This window comes from Podarcis pityusensis (assembly GCF_964106645.2).
Source record: "Podarcis pityusensis genome assembly, chromosome: Z".
Classification (NCBI taxonomy): domain Eukaryota; kingdom Metazoa; phylum Chordata; class Lepidosauria; order Squamata; family Lacertidae; genus Podarcis; species Podarcis pityusensis.
Genome location: NC_138044.1, coordinates 3,759,177 through 3,777,310, shown reverse-complemented (window position 1 = coordinate 3,777,310; position 18,134 = coordinate 3,759,177). Strand labels below are relative to the sequence as shown.

The 18,134-nt window shown below is 46.5% G+C and overlaps 1 protein-coding gene across 3 annotated transcripts in view; it reads left to right on the top strand.

The window, feature by feature from the left end:
* SH2D3C (SH2 domain containing 3C) overlaps positions 1–7,065 on the top strand; it is a 72,318-nt gene extending 65,253 nt beyond the window's left edge. For all 3 annotated transcript variants that reach the window (XM_080990833.1, XM_080990834.1, XM_080990835.1), the window contains 5 exons: positions 1,407–1,522; positions 1,897–2,068; positions 2,720–2,831; positions 4,596–4,802; positions 5,694–7,065. In XM_080990833.1, coding sequence (XP_080846959.1) covers positions 1,407–1,522; positions 1,897–2,068; positions 2,720–2,831; positions 4,596–4,802; positions 5,694–5,869 — 783 coding nt within the window. In that variant the 3' untranslated portion in view covers positions 5,870–7,065. The remainder of the gene's footprint in view (positions 1–1,406; positions 1,523–1,896; positions 2,069–2,719; positions 2,832–4,595; positions 4,803–5,693) is intronic.
* Positions 7,066–18,134: the final 11,069 nt, after the last annotated feature.

The following is an 18,134-nucleotide window of genomic DNA, read 5'->3' as shown; positions in this document are numbered from 1 at the left end:
CCAGTCTTATATTCCACATTGATATGATGTGACAATATGCCTGGGTCCTTGTAGGAAAGTAAAGTGGAAATTAAGGTGGAGCCAAAAGGAGGATTACCTCCACTGGACAATCCTGCTGGGAAGGGGGCGCTAACTTATGAGAGGGCATACCAGAGAGCACCATGCCAAGGGCCCCCAGGGGCTTGTGCCCCCAGCCCCAATTTTCCCTGCCCCTCCGTATTTCAATCACAGGTTCATGGAAAATTAATGGCTGCTAATTTATTTTAAGTCTCATTACACAGGATGGCACTCTCTGGGCTTTAAGTGTTTGCACTGTGATGCCCGTCTCTCTTGTCAGCGCCAAGTGTTTATTCACTGGCTTGGCAAGCAGACCTACCAAAATTGTCCCAGGAGTAAGCCTGTCCTTGGCTGGTCCGGAACAGACGCTTATCTGTTCTTCCCAGCCTGAAGCCGACAGCCTGTCACAAGAGAATTTTGCTGAGCCCGTCCCCAAATGTTTTGCACAGCGCTGAAGTTGCCAGAGTGAGGGAACCTGCAGGAGGACAGCCTTTCTCCATCTTGCCTTCCTCCTGCTCAGAGACACCCCTTGCTCCAGAGGACACAGACCCAGCTCTGTGACCTGTTTAATTATTGCCTGTTATACAGGCATGAAAGGGACGTGGGTGGCGCTGTGGGTTAAACCACAGAGCCTAGGACTTGCTGATCGAAAGGTCGGTGGTTTGAATCCCTGCGACGGGGTGAGCTCCCGTCGTTCGGTCCCACCTCCTGCCCACCTAGCAGTTCGAAAGCACCCCTAAGTGCAAGTAGATAAATAGGGACCGCTTTCTAGCGGGAAGGTAAACGGCGTTTCCATGTGCGGCACTGGTGCTGGCTCGCCAGTTGCAGCTTCATCACGCTGGCCACATGGCCCGGAAGTGTCTTCGGACGGCACCGGCTCCCGGCCTCTTAAGCGAGATGAGCGCGCAACCCTAGAGTCGGTTACGACTGGCCCGTACGGGCAGGGGTACCTTTACCTTTACCTTATACAGGCATGAAGGACTCTGGGAAAGGGAAAAATCAGCACTGTCCAAGCCATTCTGTATGCTCAACACAGCTAGTCCTAGGAATTGTGAAGGGGAGGGTCAAGGCTCTGCGTTAGGCCCACTGCTGCTGTTTTTTTACAAAATTATTTTTAGTTCGTTCAAAAATGCAGAAAAGTGGGATACAAAGCTGAAATAGCATCAATTCAGAACAATGATTTGTGGTTGCAGAGATTCTAACAAATAACAATTGTTTCTTCAGTGACTTTTTTAGTAACTAAAAATATCACCACCATCATCATTATCATCATCAATCCTTTGCATTGTGAAGATTCCCTTCTGCATCCAAGGATGGAAATCAAACCACTTTTCCCCTCTTTGTCGCAGGTTGCTAGGATACTGGGCGTTACCAAGGAGATGCAGAGGCTCATGGGAGTGAGCTCAGGGATGGAGCTACTCACCCTGCCCCACGGACATCAACTTCGGCTTGATTTGTTGGAAAGGTAGAGTTCGAGGGGCAGGCAGACAAAAGAGATGCTTTGGGCTGGGTGGGCAGGTCCCTCGTTGCGAAGCACAGTCCTGCAATGTCTGTCTCTCCTGCAGAGATAAGGGCTGCTGCCTTTTAGGCAGCACTGTGGAGATTCAAGGGCAGGAAATGTGAAACTAGGTGCAGAGTTTATCATTCTGGCACTCTGAGATTTTGCTTTAAAAACAAATATCTAGCCCTTAAGGCCCTTAAGAAACCCATTGCCCAAAGGTTCTGAATGCCCAGGTTGCTGGCTGGGGAAGTAGAAATCTGGAAGCGCTTCTTCTACACCCCTTTCTTTGCTTCCAGCTGGCTTCCTCACTTTCTTCCTTCCCTCTTCTCCTTCCTTAGGTTCCATACCATGACCATAATGATTGCTGTGGATATTCTGGGCTGCACGGGAAGCATGGAAGAGAGGGCTTCCCTTCTTCACAAGACCATCCAGCTGGCTGCTGAGCTGAAGAGTACCATGGGCAACATGTTCAGTTTTGCTGCTGTGATGGATGCCCTTGAAATGACCCAGGTACTTGTTTGGCCACTGCCCCGCCCCTGCCCACAGCTTGCATTTTTGCTGATCTCTGGAATCCCCTGCAGTCCATCAGCAAATTGGGCTACCAGCATCCTCGTAGAAGGAGTTTGGGCTTTGGATACTACCAGAAGCTCCATTAAACAGGTGTGCAAGACACCCTCGCTGGCTTTTTGAGTGTTTCCATAGTCAGGCCTGAAGAACTGAAGCAGGACAGATGTGCAGTTTTGGCCCAGCATGAGCCCCAGGCAGACATCGCAGTGGATGTGCAAAGAAATAAAGAAAGCGGAGTTTCCAGGCTCTTACACTTATTTGCATTTCTGGATGATATCCAAAGCCCCTTTTAGAAACCATGAGAAGGAGCCCAAGGGAACCAGAGAGACACCCCAAATCACCATAAATCACCCCAGCAAACCTCTCAGTACAGGGGCTTTGTGAGCCAGGCCAGTTTTATCCAGTATCCCTTCCAGGCATAGGTTGCTCACCTGCAGCCCCCACAATGTGTTTTGTGTTCTTCTTTTTTTTGTATTTTTATGTTGTGAACTGTCCCATGATCTTTGGGTGAAAGGAGGTATACAAATTTAATAAATAAATAGCTCTGCTTCAGTGCCCCTCCCCTTATGTTTCCCTTTCCCCCTTGGCTTTCAGATCTCACGTCTGGAGCAGACCTGGATGGTTCTACGCCAGCGTCACACGGAGGGAGCTATTCTCTATGAGAAGAAGCTGAAGCCTTTCCTTAAAAGCCTGAACGAAGGCAAAGGTAAGCTTTGGAAGTAAGCTAGCCACCCCCCATCTTGGTGAGCCTGCCCTCAGGTTTCACTCCCTATTAGGTTACGCAGAGTCTGCTATTCTGCTGCATCATCTAGTTTCACATGTTGTGTTTGTTACTTAACAGACATGGCCGGCTCTATGATGAGACAAAGTGAGGCAGCTGTCTCAGGCAGCAGTCGCTCAGGGGCGGGGAGTGGACTGAGCTGCGAGTACAATGCAACCTGCACCTGGAAGGCACAGTCCTTTCAGCAGTACTGGAGTAAGATTCAGCTACCAGTCCAGTTGGCTTCTGTATACGTCTTGGAGTAGAGTGCCATCATGTCTTTTGCCTCAGACAGCAAAATGAAAGAAATGCTTAAGTTTTGAAACTAATAATAATAATAATATCTTTATTGTCAATGTACAACCTGTGTACAATGAAATTAACCAAGCCTCCCCCCCCACTCAATCTCATTGCACTCTGTGTGCTTGTCGCACAACACACCAACCCTGAAAGTCAGTTGCACTATATTATTTTCCGTTCAGCAGCCTAACAGCCCACAGATAGAAACTGTTTTTAGCCTGTCGGTACGACTGATTATACTTCTGTATCTCCTGCCCGAGGGTAGAAGATTAAAGAGGTGCTGGCCGGGGTGTGAATCGTCCCTGAGAATTTTTCTCGCTCTCCTAAGGCAATGATCCCTTGTGATGTCATCTAGCGGGCTCAGGGGACAGCCCATGATATCATGCGCTGTGTTCACCACCCTCTGTAAAGACTTTCTGTCCATGGCTGTCAAGCCAACGTACCACACTGTGATACAATACGAGAGGACACTTTCTATTGTGGACCGGTAGAAGGAGGTCATCAGTTGTTGTTTAACATTGTTCTTTCGCAAGACCCCGAGAAAATGGAGTCTGTTGGGCCTTCTTAACCACCTGAGTTTATATTGTTTTTCCAAGTAAGGTCTTCACTAAGGCAAACTCCCAGGAATTTAAAGGAAGAGGCTCTCTCCACACACACACACACACACACACACACACACACCCAATATACAACAGGGCTAGTTCCCCTCTCTTCCTCCGAAAGTCTAACACCATCTCCTTTGTCTTGCTGATATTAAGGTGCAAGTTATTCTCTAGGCACCATGTAGAAACTAGCCTTGTATATTTATCTGTCTAGTGTTGTTTGTGTGAGCATTAGCAAATATTTCATAGAATTGTAGAATTGGAAGGGACCCCAAGGGTTAGCTATTCCAACCCCCTGCAATGAAGAAATCTCAGCTAAAGGATCCATGACAGATGGCCAGCCAACCTCTGCTTAAAAACCTCCAGTGAAGGTTTTGCTTTTAATTCTATGCTGTGATCCAGTGCGCATAGCAAAGAATTTGCATGCGAGAGACATAGAAACATGGGAAGCTGCTTTATGCCAGACCCATGTTGTCCAGCATTATCTGCTTTGATGAGCAGCAGCTTTCTATAATCTAGACCATCGTCATTATCCTCCTCTAAACCACTTTTACATTTTTCTTTAAGCACAGTGCCCAGAACTGGCCATAGTACTCCAGGTGACTAATGCAGTACAATTTCTTTAATATTGCCAGGGAAGGGTTGGTGGGCGTAGCCGGATTAGTATAGTGCAGACCAGGAGCCTCAAACTTGTAAACAGAGTATTTCTGAAGGGCTGCAGCTAGTCAAAAGGAAATGGTGCAGGGCAAGATATGCAGTGACAGCTCAGCTCCTCATATAAATAAATCCTTTTGCTTTCTTCTTCCAGAAGGCCCCCCATTGTCCAACACTACCTTCCCACACATAGTGCCCCTCATCACACTTCTGGAACGGGACGCAGCAGTTCCAGAAAACCCCGAGCCCTGGGAAAACTTGGACAATGGTGTGGAGGTAGTCATGGCCCACCTGGAAGCGGCACGAATGGTGGCTCATCATGGCGGACTGTACCACACCAACGCAGAGATGAAGCTGCAGGGTAAGGAAGGCCATGTGGAACAAAGCTCAGCTAAGAGCATGTTGGGAAGACAGAGCAGTGTGTGCCCCGTGGCCTGTTCTGCACTCCCTAAACTAGCCTGCAGCCTTCAGGCATCCTGATGCCAATGTTGAACTAAGATTGATCTGCCTGTCAACTTGGCTTCTGCATGCGGAATGTAGCAGGGGACGGTGGCATCTTCTCCTTTGCCTTGAGTAGCAATATGTTTGGGGTCCTCCTGGATCACCAGTCAGTGCTGGAGTTAGGGTGGTACAGGCGTTTCCATCCTACAGGTGTCAAAAGGGGGTGCAAAACAACAACAACAATCCCCATATTTATATGGATACCAACCAGAAGGAATTGTTGTCAAAATAAGAAATATTTGTGCCCTCAGACCCTTAAGCATTCCCATGTGGTTTCTCTCTTTGAATTAGAAACTACAACAACAACAATATATTATTTATACCCCGCCCATCTGGCTGGGTTTCCCCAGCCACTCTGGGCAGCTTCCAACAAAGTATTAAAATACAGTGGTCTGTTAAACATTAAAAGCTTCCTAAACAGGGCTGCCTTCAGATGTCTTCTAAAAGTCTGGTAGTTGTTCTTCTCTTTGACATCTGGTGGGAGGGCGTTCCACAGGGCGGGTGCCACTACCGAGAAGGCCCTCTGCCTGGTTCCCTGTAACTTGGCTTCTCGCAGTGAGGGAACCACCAGAAGGACCTCGGAGCTGGGCCTCAGTGTCCGGGCAGAACGATGGGGGTGGAGGGGGCTCCTTCAGGTATACAGGACCGAGACCGTTTAGGGCTTTCAAGGTCAGCACCAACACTTTGAACTGTGCTTGGAAACGTACTGGAAACGTGCTTCTCTACAAGCATGCTTGTTCTTTCATTACAGGCTTCCAGCCTCAGCCAGAGCTGCTTGAGATCTTCAGCACAGAGTTCCAGCTGCGCCTCCTGTGGGGCAGCCGAGGGGCCGAGAGCAGCCAGAGTGAGCGCTACGAGAAGTTCAACAAAGTTCTAACAGCATTGTCCCACAAACTGGAACCGGCAGTGCGATCTAGTGAGCTGTAGCCCAACAATGTGAGCTCTGGGCACGAACAGCAAGGGAAGAGCAGGGTGCAGAGAGCTGCTAGCACATTCCTCTCTACATCAGCCTTGGTAGGATGTTGCCATTGCGGGAAGTAAATCTCAGGCTGGGCATGGGGAAGCCCCATGGTTAGTTTCTGCCCATAAAAACATCTTAAGAACAAAGTAGCCAAGCCAGAAGTTGGCTGTAGTAAAATGGGCCTTTTCCTGCATGAGTTACTGACAATCAACATACGATCTGTACAGGGCTGGCTTCCTCCTTTTAAAGGTTGGCAGTGACATGGCTCCTCTCACCTACCACTGGCGCCTTTTCAAGCAGTGTATGAAGGATGCTTTGCTCAGATTGGTTTAATAGCCAGAGTAAATAGCATTTAAGGCCTATAGCGTGGTTCATGGTTGGTTCAAAAACTCATCAGTATGACGTAGAACCTTGCATCAACTTGCACCTGGTCAAAATGGACCTTTACACCTCACAATTGCATTTGAGTCCAGAGCAGAAATCTGGTCCCCTTGCTACCTTGCTGTTGAAGTATAATCTAGACTGGCCAGTCTCTTGCCAGCTCTTTGTTTTGTCCTCCATCAAAATTAATGAAGGCAAAAAGGCCCCTGGCATATCCAGTCAGTGCTGACTCCCTATTTTGAATGTTCACAGCTGTTCCTGGGTCCAGTAAGTTAAGCATGGGGTTTCTTCAGGGCCACAACTCCAGGTATTTAGCAAATAAGGCCTTAGGGGTTTTTAATTACACATAATGAGGAAGACATGGCTGCTGCTGACCATCATCCCGCCTACCACTCTCCAACATTTGGTAAAAGCAACTAGTGATATGTCCTTACATTCGGCATTCCTCATAATGTGTAGACAGACCCTCGCATATGCCTCTCTCCCCTGAAGCTTATAATATGCCTGAGTCCCCATTTCCACCTTTTAACATCTTAAAATTTTATTTGGCTTTGCTTCAGGGTTTGTTTGTTTGTTTGTTTCGGGGCCTTTTTCTGCTTGTAAATAAAAAGATCCACGTTGGGAGTGTGAGTGTGTGTGTATTTGTACTCAAAAGGGACATCTTGTAAATAATTACTTGCCTCTTTATTTTTTTTTCTTGTAAATTAATGTACATATACCATGGAGTGTCTTCTCTTGATTTTTGCATACAATAAACTTTTATGCTTTTTTTCTTCAAGAACTGTTCTTTGGTAGATTTTTTCAAATTATTTTATTTCTTTATTGTTTTTAAATTGCACTTCTGTACTCAAGTGCCCATAAGTGACTTACACAGTAAAATATTAAAAAGACATTTTAAAAATAACAGCAACACACAAGTGAGTATTTCTCATCTGACAATGTATTTAATTTGAACAAGTCCAACTCATCCTGCTTTAAAAGATGAGTACAGTGGTACCTCAGGTTAAGTACTTAATTCGTTCCGGAGGTCTGTTCTTAACCTGAAACTGTTCTTAACCTGAAGCACCACTTTAGCTAATGGGGCCTCCTCCTGCTGCCACGCTGCCGGAGCACGATTTCTGTTCTCATCCTGAAGCAAAGTTCTTAACCTGAAGCACTATTTCTGGGTTAGTGGAGTCTGTAACCAGAAGCATATGTAACCTGAAGCGTATGTAACCCAAGGTACCACTGTATAACTTAAGTCCACTGACATATCTAACCACCCTCCCAATTAAAAACCACACGCCTGAGTAAATAGGAAATGTTTTGCCTGGTGCCTTAAAACACACACCTGTGTGGTGGTACCAGGTGTGCTTCCCTGGTGAGAGAGCGTTCCACAAAAGGGGAACCTGGACTGAAAAGGTGGTGCAGCATTTTGTATTAGGACCAAGTTCATAACACTGCTCAACCGCAATGTTCAGTTAGTGAACTTGGGCCAGTTGCTATTCTCTCAGTTTAACCTACTTCACGAGACCATTGTGTGGACAGGCAGATCTCTGCCACTCCATAAAGGCTGGAGGGAATTAGGTTAGAATTGCTCCCTGCTATTACTACATGTGCATTTGATTTTAAACCCTTGGTGAATTAGGGACTTTCCCTTCATGTGAAGACCGGCTCTGGTGGACTGAGTGGATGAGACCAAAAGTGTGTCCAACAGTCAAGAAAGTGGTTTCTGCATGTGCTGTAGAGGGCAGTGAGGGGCAAATGGGACTCATCAGCCTGGGAAGGTAGCCCATATGGGAGAGGGAGGAAAACTCTCGATCCTAAGCCCCCCTTGTGGGATATCTTCAGGAGAAGAAAAGCCTAAGGAGTAAACTCTACATAAATCTAGAGTGAAATCTGTAAGATAGTTGGGTGGTGCCTTGTACGCCTCCTTCCCTCAACTGCTGCAGCCAAGCTGGTGCCAAACATTGCTCTGCTTTCCTTTGGACCACATCAGCAAGGCCAAGGGGGTGGTCTTGTCGTATTGACAGCTCACACCCTCCATACATACTGCCCAGGCTTGCACCATAGGGAGGTTATTTTGGTGCGGCTAACAGCAGTTTGACCACCCCCAGAAGATAGGGTTTTTTTTAACCTCAGCACTGCAATTCAAATTATTGGCCAATTGGTGGCAGTGTTCTTAGTCCCGTCCGCCCCCCCCCCCCCGATAGCTTTCAAACGCAGATTTTTGAGGAGAATGGTTTATTTTATTTTAGGATGTAAATTTAAAAGAGGAACGATTTTCCAGATTGTCCATCCTGATACAAATTTCATGCAGTGTAATAGGAGGCTTAAAATAGTGTTAGACGTGAAGTAACAGAATGTATTGAGCTAAGATATGAAAACAGAAGAACAAAATAGCAATATTAGTTTTTGTACAAAATATTTGTGACTTTAATGCCAGACTATACTGGCTGTTTGCCGTAATAAATATTGATTGATTGATTGATTGATTGATTGATTGATTGATTAATGCCAGACTGGGCCCCAATGATTGAGTGATTTAGAAACATTTTGGTGAATGTCTCATCTATAAATGGTAAACAGATTTGGTGATATTGAATGTGGGAGGGGGGAGCACTGAGGGAGATAAATATGGTGAATTCACATATACATCTGGCATGGGGGCATCAACAATCGACCACATAATGGTATCTCTAAATCTGGTGCCAAGTTTTAAGAAGGTTGTAAGTACTGAAAGTGATCACTTTCCTTTAATTGTAATCTTAAATCTTAATGTGCAAGGTTTATATGCTGACTGTGAACCAGGGTCAAGATTGGAGGCTGATTTAAGATTTGCTTGTGTCAATGGGACTGCTAAATTAGAGCAGGCCTCATTCCACCTGGTATACTTGGAAATCTGCCTCATTTTAAGAGGCTCCCTGCTATCTGTAAGATCACCAGAATATGTTTTACATTCCTATCAGAACCTAATTACATATCTGCAAAATTCTTATGTAATAACCACTAAACACCCCCACCCCCACATGTCTAAACCTTAGTTTGACAAAGGGTGTTTAGATATGAAGAAAATTCTTGTTGGGAAAGCTAGATATATCATCTTTACCTATGGAATGGTTGTCCCTAAAGAAGGAATATGAAAATTAAATTAAGGAAAAAAGAAACAGGTGTTGAGATTGTTAACGGAGAAATCCGAGGGCTCCCTTGGACAAAAAAACAAGGACACCAGCCAGGAATACCAGAGCAAAACAGCAAGCCAGTAGGCTTGGTCTTTATTGAAGACAGTCGCAACAGGACTCCCACCTGCCACCAGGTGAAACAAAATGGAAGCCCAGAACAAAAGAAGACCCCAACTTTTATTAGTTACTAATCCCCCAAGCTACACCCCTAGAACTACATCACGACTACATCATTGACACATCACAAAAAGGAGGGGTTGAGGGAGGAGTTGTGGAGGTAACCTGAGTATCTTGTCACCTGGTTGGTTCCTCCTTTCCCCCTCCCCATGAGTCATTTCCAGAGGACAAAGGGGAGTTGGCATTTTCCTGCCCCCAGAGGGAAGAGCTGATCATTGTCCTTTGTTCCAGTCCGTGTTGAATCCACTCCCATATGCAAGTCCTTTGTGACCTTGATGGTCTTCTGTCTAGGACCATCAGGGTTGGCATAGCAACTGGGCAGGCCTCCTGTGTATGTGCTGGTATGCTCAAGAGATTATGGCTGCCCTGTATCAAACCTTCCCCATTTTGTAGTCCTTCCTTCATGGAGTAAAATAAAAGTGGAACGGTGCAGATCTGATGTATGGTTGATTTTCTATGAATTTATAACAGAAGCATAGCGTATGTCGTGTATGAGTGTGTGTCAGAGTTTGTACAAACTGAATGATGGGGTGGGGGGTTTCCTGCGACAAGATTGAACTGGCAGAAGTTAATTGCTGCATCATAGACTCATGACTCAGCTACTTTCTGGAAAATAGATCCAGAGGTTGACAAAGTAGCACACATGGATTAGATTCCCATATCCCTGTGAAGTCTTGGGAATTGTTGTTGTTGTTTAGTCGTTTAGTCGTGTCCGACTCTTCGTGACCCCATGGACCAGAGCACGCCAGGCACTCCTGTTTTCCACTGCCTCCCGCAGTTTGGTCAAACTCATGCTGGTAGCTTTGAGAACACTGTCCCACCATCTCATCCTCTGTCGTCCCCTTCTCCTTGTGCCCTCCATCTTTCCCAACCTCAGGGTCTTTTCCAGGGAGTCTTCTCTTCTCGTGAGGTGGCCAAAGTATTGGAGCCTCAGCTTCAGGATCTGTCCTTCCAGTGAGCACTTAGGGCTGATTTCCTTCAGAATGGATAGGTTTGATCTTCTTGCAGTCCATGGGACTCTCAAGAGTCTCCTCCAGCACCATAATTCAAAAGCATCAATTCTTCGGCGATCAGCCTTCTTTATGGTCCAGCTCTCACTTCCATACATCACTACTGGGAAAACCATAGCTTTAACTATATGGATCTTTGTTGGCAAGTAATCTTGGGAATTACTTTATATCAAAAACATCAGAAATAAAAGCAATCATTGTAGCAACAGTAAAAATACAAAAACAGTACATATAAAATCAGTTAAAATTCTGGGAAATATATACCGGTATATATATTTAAATATCTAAAACGTGTCTCTCCGGGCAACCCAGTCATGTGGCAGCTTATAAATAATAGTAATTTTTATTAAGCCTACATTTTATTAAGCCTATTCGGAGAAGGACCTCTGGTGCCAGACTTAACAAACAGGTAGGCTTTTTTGAAAAAGAAATGGAAAAAACCTAACATTTTCAGTGAATATATCCCCTCCACAGACACCTCTGTGATGAAGTCATTAAAATATCCTGTTCCTCTTCAATAAAAGAGAAAAGGGGAGACCAGACTGTATCAAAGGTATTTTATTGGAGATGCCTTTGATTAGTCACCAATGGTATGTGAGGCGTTCTGATACAGCAGGCATGTCCAACTTCAAGTAGCCTGTGATCTACGATCCAATATAAAAAACAAGTAGTGATCTACCACCCAGGGATGGGTGGGTGGGCGCTGGCTACTTCCCCCGAAGGGGCAAGGATGGGTGCAGGGTGGGCGGCAGGGATGGGTGCAATTCCACTAAATAATTGGTCCATTGTGGCGGGAGGGCTGGGGAGCAACTTGACCAAGCAAAAATTAAGGCAAATTTGCCAGCAGGAATGGCCCCTTTATGACCTCAGTGAACTTGTTGTTTGGCCTGAATTCGGAATGATAGATCGCGGCATTATTTTGAAATTGTTGAAGTTCCTTAGGAACACTGGGAAATGGGATGGAACATGACTATGGAGAATTGTTTCATGATTTGACGCTGAAACCTGCTATGACGAAGCCTTGTAAGTTTCTGCCAGTCTTAGGCTCCTCTGCCCCCGCCCCCAGTACTTTCTGATCTTGAAGAATATGACCCTCCCCCTTATGTGTCTCACCCCAATCCTGTCCCTGTTGATGGCACTCTTGTCACCCTGACCTGGCGCCATCCCCAATTCAAGATGCACCCTCAGGCAGAACGTCCCCATATCAGACTCGCTCATTGGTTTGGTCTCAGCATCCTGAGGACCCTGGGAGCAGAGGGAGGACAACCCAACAGGATCCTTTGGTGTCCCCTGGACAAGCTGAGGGAATTTAGTGCTGTAGGTGGAGAAACTGAGCTAGGGGAGGCCAATGAGGTTGAAATCTCCCTGGTGGATTGCGGTATAAAGGATTTGAGCAGAGGCCTTGCTAATCTGGCTCGCATCCACATGGGTGGGTACCCCCCCCCCACCATTCTCTCATCTGCAAAGGAGGAGCAGGAGGAGCAGAACTCACCTTGAGCACTGCCTCTAATGGATATTCTAACTTTTAAGCTTCAAGCCAGGGCAAGAGGCAACAACAGCAGTTCCCACCTCTTCCTTGCAGACTCACCCCAGGGCATCAGGGCACACTCACTGCAAGAGGGGCCCTAACTTGTAGGCAGGCAAGTCTTAGAGACACTCATTCAGGGGCCTGCATCTCTACCTGGTGCTGGTGGTGCAGCAGCAGCAGCAGCAGCCTGGCCTTAGGAGAGTCTCATTCAGTAAAGTTGCATAGGCTGTCCCCACCAAAGGCTGTCCCGCTGACCAGCCCCTCTCTGCCTGGACACCATAGCTAACTTGTAGGGTGCCTGCCTGGCCTTTTAAACAGCCCCTGAATGAGGAGCTCACAATGCCTCCCTTAGCTACTCACTGAGGTCACAGAGCCTGTTCTGCTGACCAAATCCACCCCTCTGCCTGGACACCAGAGCACAGCTAGGTCAGGGAGGGAGCCAGCCAGCCTTTATAGGCAGGTGAGAAAGGGGCTCCTTCTATAGGAGGGGAAGGCAGCCCAGTGTGTAGCCCCTCTTGCACACCTTGTGATTTCTTCTTAGGATATGATACATTCTGCATTCTTGTACAATAGACATGGAGAGCAGTGCGGGTAACGTGAAGATGAGTAGCTGTTTGGAAGCTATCTTTTTTATCTCCAGTTTAGTTTTAGGTGTGATTTTAGGAGGGCCACAGAGTCATAAGTTACTTCTAACTTCTTCATATTCTTTTGGCATCCAGGATAACTTGACATTTCTTATCTCGCTGGGGATGACAATTTTATAATCCCAGCAGTATTCAGGGGCTAAACACCTTGGTTGGTTAGTTGAGGAGCTAATATTTGTTCAGGTTGCTTTTGTCATGCCACACTGCCTCAAAGTTGTGTTCCTTGTCCTCCTTGATGCCTTTATAGCATTGGTGAGTGGGGTTCGGGACACGCAGTGGGTGCCTCACAACACAGCCCCTCTCTCTTCCTGGGCCACGACCTTCAACAGGAAGGAGTGATGAAAAGACCACCTGTGCCCCAAGGCTCTTCAGCTCCATGCCCAGAGTCTCATAGTCCCTTTCTATATGTTAAAGGCTGTGTGTGGCACTATGAATCTGAAGGAAGGGGTAGTGCTCAGTGGGCTTGAGAACACTTGGCAACTTCTCCACCACATCGTCAATCTTTGCACCTGCAAGACAGCACACCTCCCAGGACATCCTGTTTCCTCTGCACACTGGTGCCTCTGTTCCCCTCAGTTGGGAGACACCTATCACCACCACTCGTCTCCTCCTCCTCTGGGAAGGGCAGGAATCATTCAATGTGCTGTGCCTTCCAAAGCCTGCTTGGAGTGCTCTAAGTCTGCACCTGCTGCTCTTGAGTCTTCCCCTCTTGTCTATTGGAGCTTATTTTGATATTATGGGGATAAGTTACACAGGTAGGAACCGTACGGTTTGAGTACTTCCTACAACTTCCTCTCGGCTGGCCATCTCCAGAGTACAATTCTCTTTTTCCAACATCGTCTCCATGGAAGATAGTAACAAACTCCAAAGGAAAATTCAGGTGACTATGTTTAAAAATGTGTAGGGAGCATTTATGAAGATGAATGGTCAACCAGGAAAGGTGAACTGATCACCCTTTTCTCATCCCCAGGCTGCTCTTCCACCTTCCATAATGATATCATCTGATTCTGATTCTAATATTCTCTTCGACCCTTCCTCACATTCTGCAGGGTTACCGTAGAGACAGCAGGAAACAACTTTGCACCATCACTATTCCGTTGCCCACTTCTTACCGGACGTCGTTCAGTAAGCAGTGCGAGGCGTGCTCTCAGATTAGATAATTGTGGTTTTTGTGTCAGCATTCCTATCAACATGGCAGGTAGGAAATTGTGCTATCTAGATGCTCTCCTGATCTGCTTCATTGTCCCATGAAGCAGACAGAGAAGCCAGCTGAGAAGTTAAGGATTTATAGCCGGGGAATGGATGAAATCCTTGGACAACTTAGAGACAGTAACATACATGCAAGTGGATGCTGTGATAGACAGCAAGAGAGAAGGGAGAAAGGCAGATTCTCTGAAAAAGCCACCCCAGTAGTCAAGGCCCCAGTATCCCCATGGGGCTTAGATAAGCCATGACTAAGGCCCATTCAATGGCCTTCAGTGGGACTTACCGGTACTCTTGAATATATATTTCACTAGATGTGCCAATAAAGTCTGAGGCTCCCTCAAAATCACGTATTTATTTTCAGTACTACTGTCCATCTACATTGCGTTTTGTAGAACAATGTACATTGCATTGTCATTGCAAATGACATTTTGGAGGTCCCAGGTCGCAAAGTGGTTAGATTGGTCTCAACTAGGGCCAGGGCCTTTTCAGTACTGGCCCTGACTTGGTGGAACGCTCTTCCACAAGAGACCAGGGCCCTGCGGTACTTGATATCTTTCCGCAGGGCTTGCAAGACAGAGCTGTTCCGCCTGGCCTTTGGTTTGGACTCAGTCTGACCCTTATGTTTCCCTCCCCTTATGGTCTTGATTTATCAGCTACTTTTAAAATGAGGCTGCATTTTAAATTGCATTTTAACCTGTATTTTAAATTGTTTTTTTTCCTCCCCCCCCCCCCATTATGTTTTTACTGTGATTTTATTGGTATTAGCCACCCTGAGCCCGGCTCTGGCCGGGGAGGGTGGGGTATAAATAAAAATTATTATTATTATTATTATTAGTCCAAAGCAGCTTACAAACCAAGAGTTTATAGGGAGCAACAACACAAAACATCAGTTTGGGAGGAAAAGCAGTAGATAAATACGCAAATATCCATAAATGATCCACATTGATCCAGAAACAAAAGCAGTTTGGTTAGATTCCGCTCTGGTGTGAGAACCTGAAATAGCAATTGTTCTTTAGATGAATGATGATCTTTGTTGCTGTTGTAACCCCTATCTCACTGAATTGTAGAAACAGGTGAGCTTAACAGATATAAGATTTAGCCGGTGCCTAAATCTTTAGCCAGGGTGGGCCTCTACCATTGCGGAACCTTAGCCCCCATTCCACAGGAACAGAGGATCCCCACTGTCCAGACTGGGAGCCCTGTCCCTATGCTATCAGCCGCAAACAAGGAAATGCTTCTGGTCCTCCCGCAGGTAGAACCCCAACCCACTCTGGGACCTACTCGTACAGGAGTGCTTGCAAACAGAAATGAACAAAATTCAGGCCTCTTTGCAGAGGATATAATTTTATGTACCTCTGACCCTATCACAGCAGGCAAAATACTATGTACAGAGCTGGAACAGTTCTCCAGGGTCTCAGGATTGCAAGATACTTTTAAGAAAGCAGAGGTAATGCTTTTTCATACACCACCCCATTCATATGCAGTAGACTTTTACAGCAATGTTGAAGATTCAAATAGCTAGGAAGTTTTAGATATCTGGGGGTGCAAATTACCCAAAACTTGAACAAACAAGTTGTATCAGTTTAATTATAGTATGGTTTGGAAAGCTCTAAATATGGATATAAAACATTGGAATAAATGAAGACTCTCCATTATAGACAAACTAGTTGCATTGAAAACAATGATTGTACCTCCATTTCCTTTCTTCCAGACTTGGGTGAACGCCTGAGATGGAGGAAGACCCTGGAACCTATCCCTAAAGGAATCCAACAAAGCCCACCCACCCGTGGGAAGAAAGATAGGGGAGACCTGGCCATAAAAGGGATAGGCATACCTAACCCCCAAAAAGAGAACCCCCTAAGAAAAAAATACAAAAGCCCCAAAAGTAGAGAAAGGGGGCATCTGAGGCATCCGAGGGAACAAAAGAACCCTCGGGTAAAGGCCTAAAAACACTCCAAAAGCTTCTTTTGGCTGATGCCCCCTCCCCAGCCCCCTCCCTGCCAAAGCCAGCAGCCCAATTTGGGCAGAGGCTGGCACCCCTCTCCCTGCTCACCCATGTGGATTACCCCAGGTGTTTGCAGGACCATCTGGCTCGCATCCACATGAGTGGGCACCCCCCCTCACCATTCCCTCATCTGCAAAGGAGGAGCAGGAGAAGCAGAGCTCACCTTGAGCACTGCCTCTAATGGATAATCTAACTTTTAAGATTTAAGCCAGGGCAAGAGGCAGCAACAGCAGTTCCCACCTCTCCGCTGCAGACTGACACCAGGGCATCAGGGCACATTCGCTGCAAGTGGGGGCCTAACTTGCAGGCAGGCAGGAAATTCTTAGACACACTCATTCAGGAGCCTGCATCTCTACCTGGTGCTGGTGGTGCAGCAGCAGCAGCCTGGCCTTAGGGGAGTCTCATTCAGTAAAATTGCATAGGCTATCCCCACCAAAGGCTGTCCCGCTGACCAGCCTCTCTGCCTGGACACCTGAATGAGGAGCTCATAATGCCTCCCTTAGCTACTCACTGAGGTCACAGAGCCTGTTCTGCTGACCAGCATCCACCCCTCTGCCTGGACACCAGAGCACAGCTAGGTCAGGGAGGGAGACAACCAGCCTTTATAGACAGGTGAGAAAGGAGGGGAAGGCAGCCTAGTGTGTAGCCTCTCTTGCAGACCTTGTGATTTCTTCTTAGGATATGATGCATTCTACATTCTTGTACAATAGACATGGAGAGGGGTGCAGGTAACGTGAAGATGAGTAGCTGTTTGGAAGCTATCTTTTTTATCTCCAGTTTAGTTTTACTCGTATGAAGGCTAATGCTGTGTAGTTTAATGCTGTAGTCCAGGCATGTCCAACTTCAAGTAGCCTGTGATCTATGATCACAGCTGTCCCTCTTCTCCCCCCACCCCCAAACCAGTGTGCGATCTCTCCCTCCCCCCCCCCCGCCATCAAAGGGAGCCTTGCAGCTGATGTGGATCCCGAGGTTGCAGAGAAAGACTCTGAGATCGACCAACCCCACGGGGGTTGTACATGCCTGATACAGCAATGTTCCAGATATTAACCCAACCTCTGTTGGTATATTAGAGGTTTCCTTCCATCGCTGGGCAATAACTAACTATTGTGAACAGGAAGGAAATTAATTCTTTAGATTTAAGGGTGGAGTTTGGGGTCAAATCTAGGGCTAAGAAAGCAAGTGCCGAATCAGGAAGGATATATTGTTGGCAATTTTGGAGGTCAGATTAAAAGCTTTTTGCCAAAAGGTGTCGACCACTTTCACGTTTCTGGGAGCATACTGTGGCCCCGTTTCATTATCTGAAATTGGCAGGTTCACCTCTGGACTTAAATTGGGCAAAGCCCCCAGGTAGTAATTACACACCCGCACCCACCCCTCAAATTACTAAAGTCAAACTTGGAATGGTGGGCACCAGTTTTTGCTGTCCTGTTCACATGTATTGATCATACTACATGTGCTCCACCAGACTGGGGGCTTGCAATCATTATCCCAATTTACAAAAAAAGGGAATTCTAGACCAATCAGTCTCTTAAGTATCATCAGTAAATTGTATGCTAGCCATCTTTTAGAGAAACTTTCTAGTTAGATGGAGGAAGAAAATTTCCTGGAGGAAGAGCAAGCATGTTTTAGGTCTGGCTGCTCATCCATTGACCAGGGATTGGTTTTACAGCATCAGAAAAATATTCTTCTGCTGGTGGAGCACTTTACACAGCTTTTATAAACTTCAAGTCTGCTTTTGACATGATAGCAAGAAACAGACTACGGGAGCTGATCTGCAACACCTGTGCCATGTTTGTCTTTTTGCTGCAGAACACGCAAAAGTACATCTGTAGCAAGTGCAGAGAATGGAGAGCAGCTCCAAGCAAAGATGGAGCTTCTCAGTGGAGCTGAGCTGACTGTGGAGGAACGGCAACACAGACAGGTGGGGAGCCCCTGGGCATAGCTGTCAACCTTCCCATTTTTTGCGGGTTATTCCAGCGCCGTTTCCCGCTGCTATCCCGGATTGTTAGATATCCCGTAGACTGTCCCCAGGACAGGTGAGGCTGCTGATGCCTTATTTCAAATCTGAAACTTGACAGCTATGCCCCTGGGGAGGAGAAAGATCGCACAGGGGAGGAAG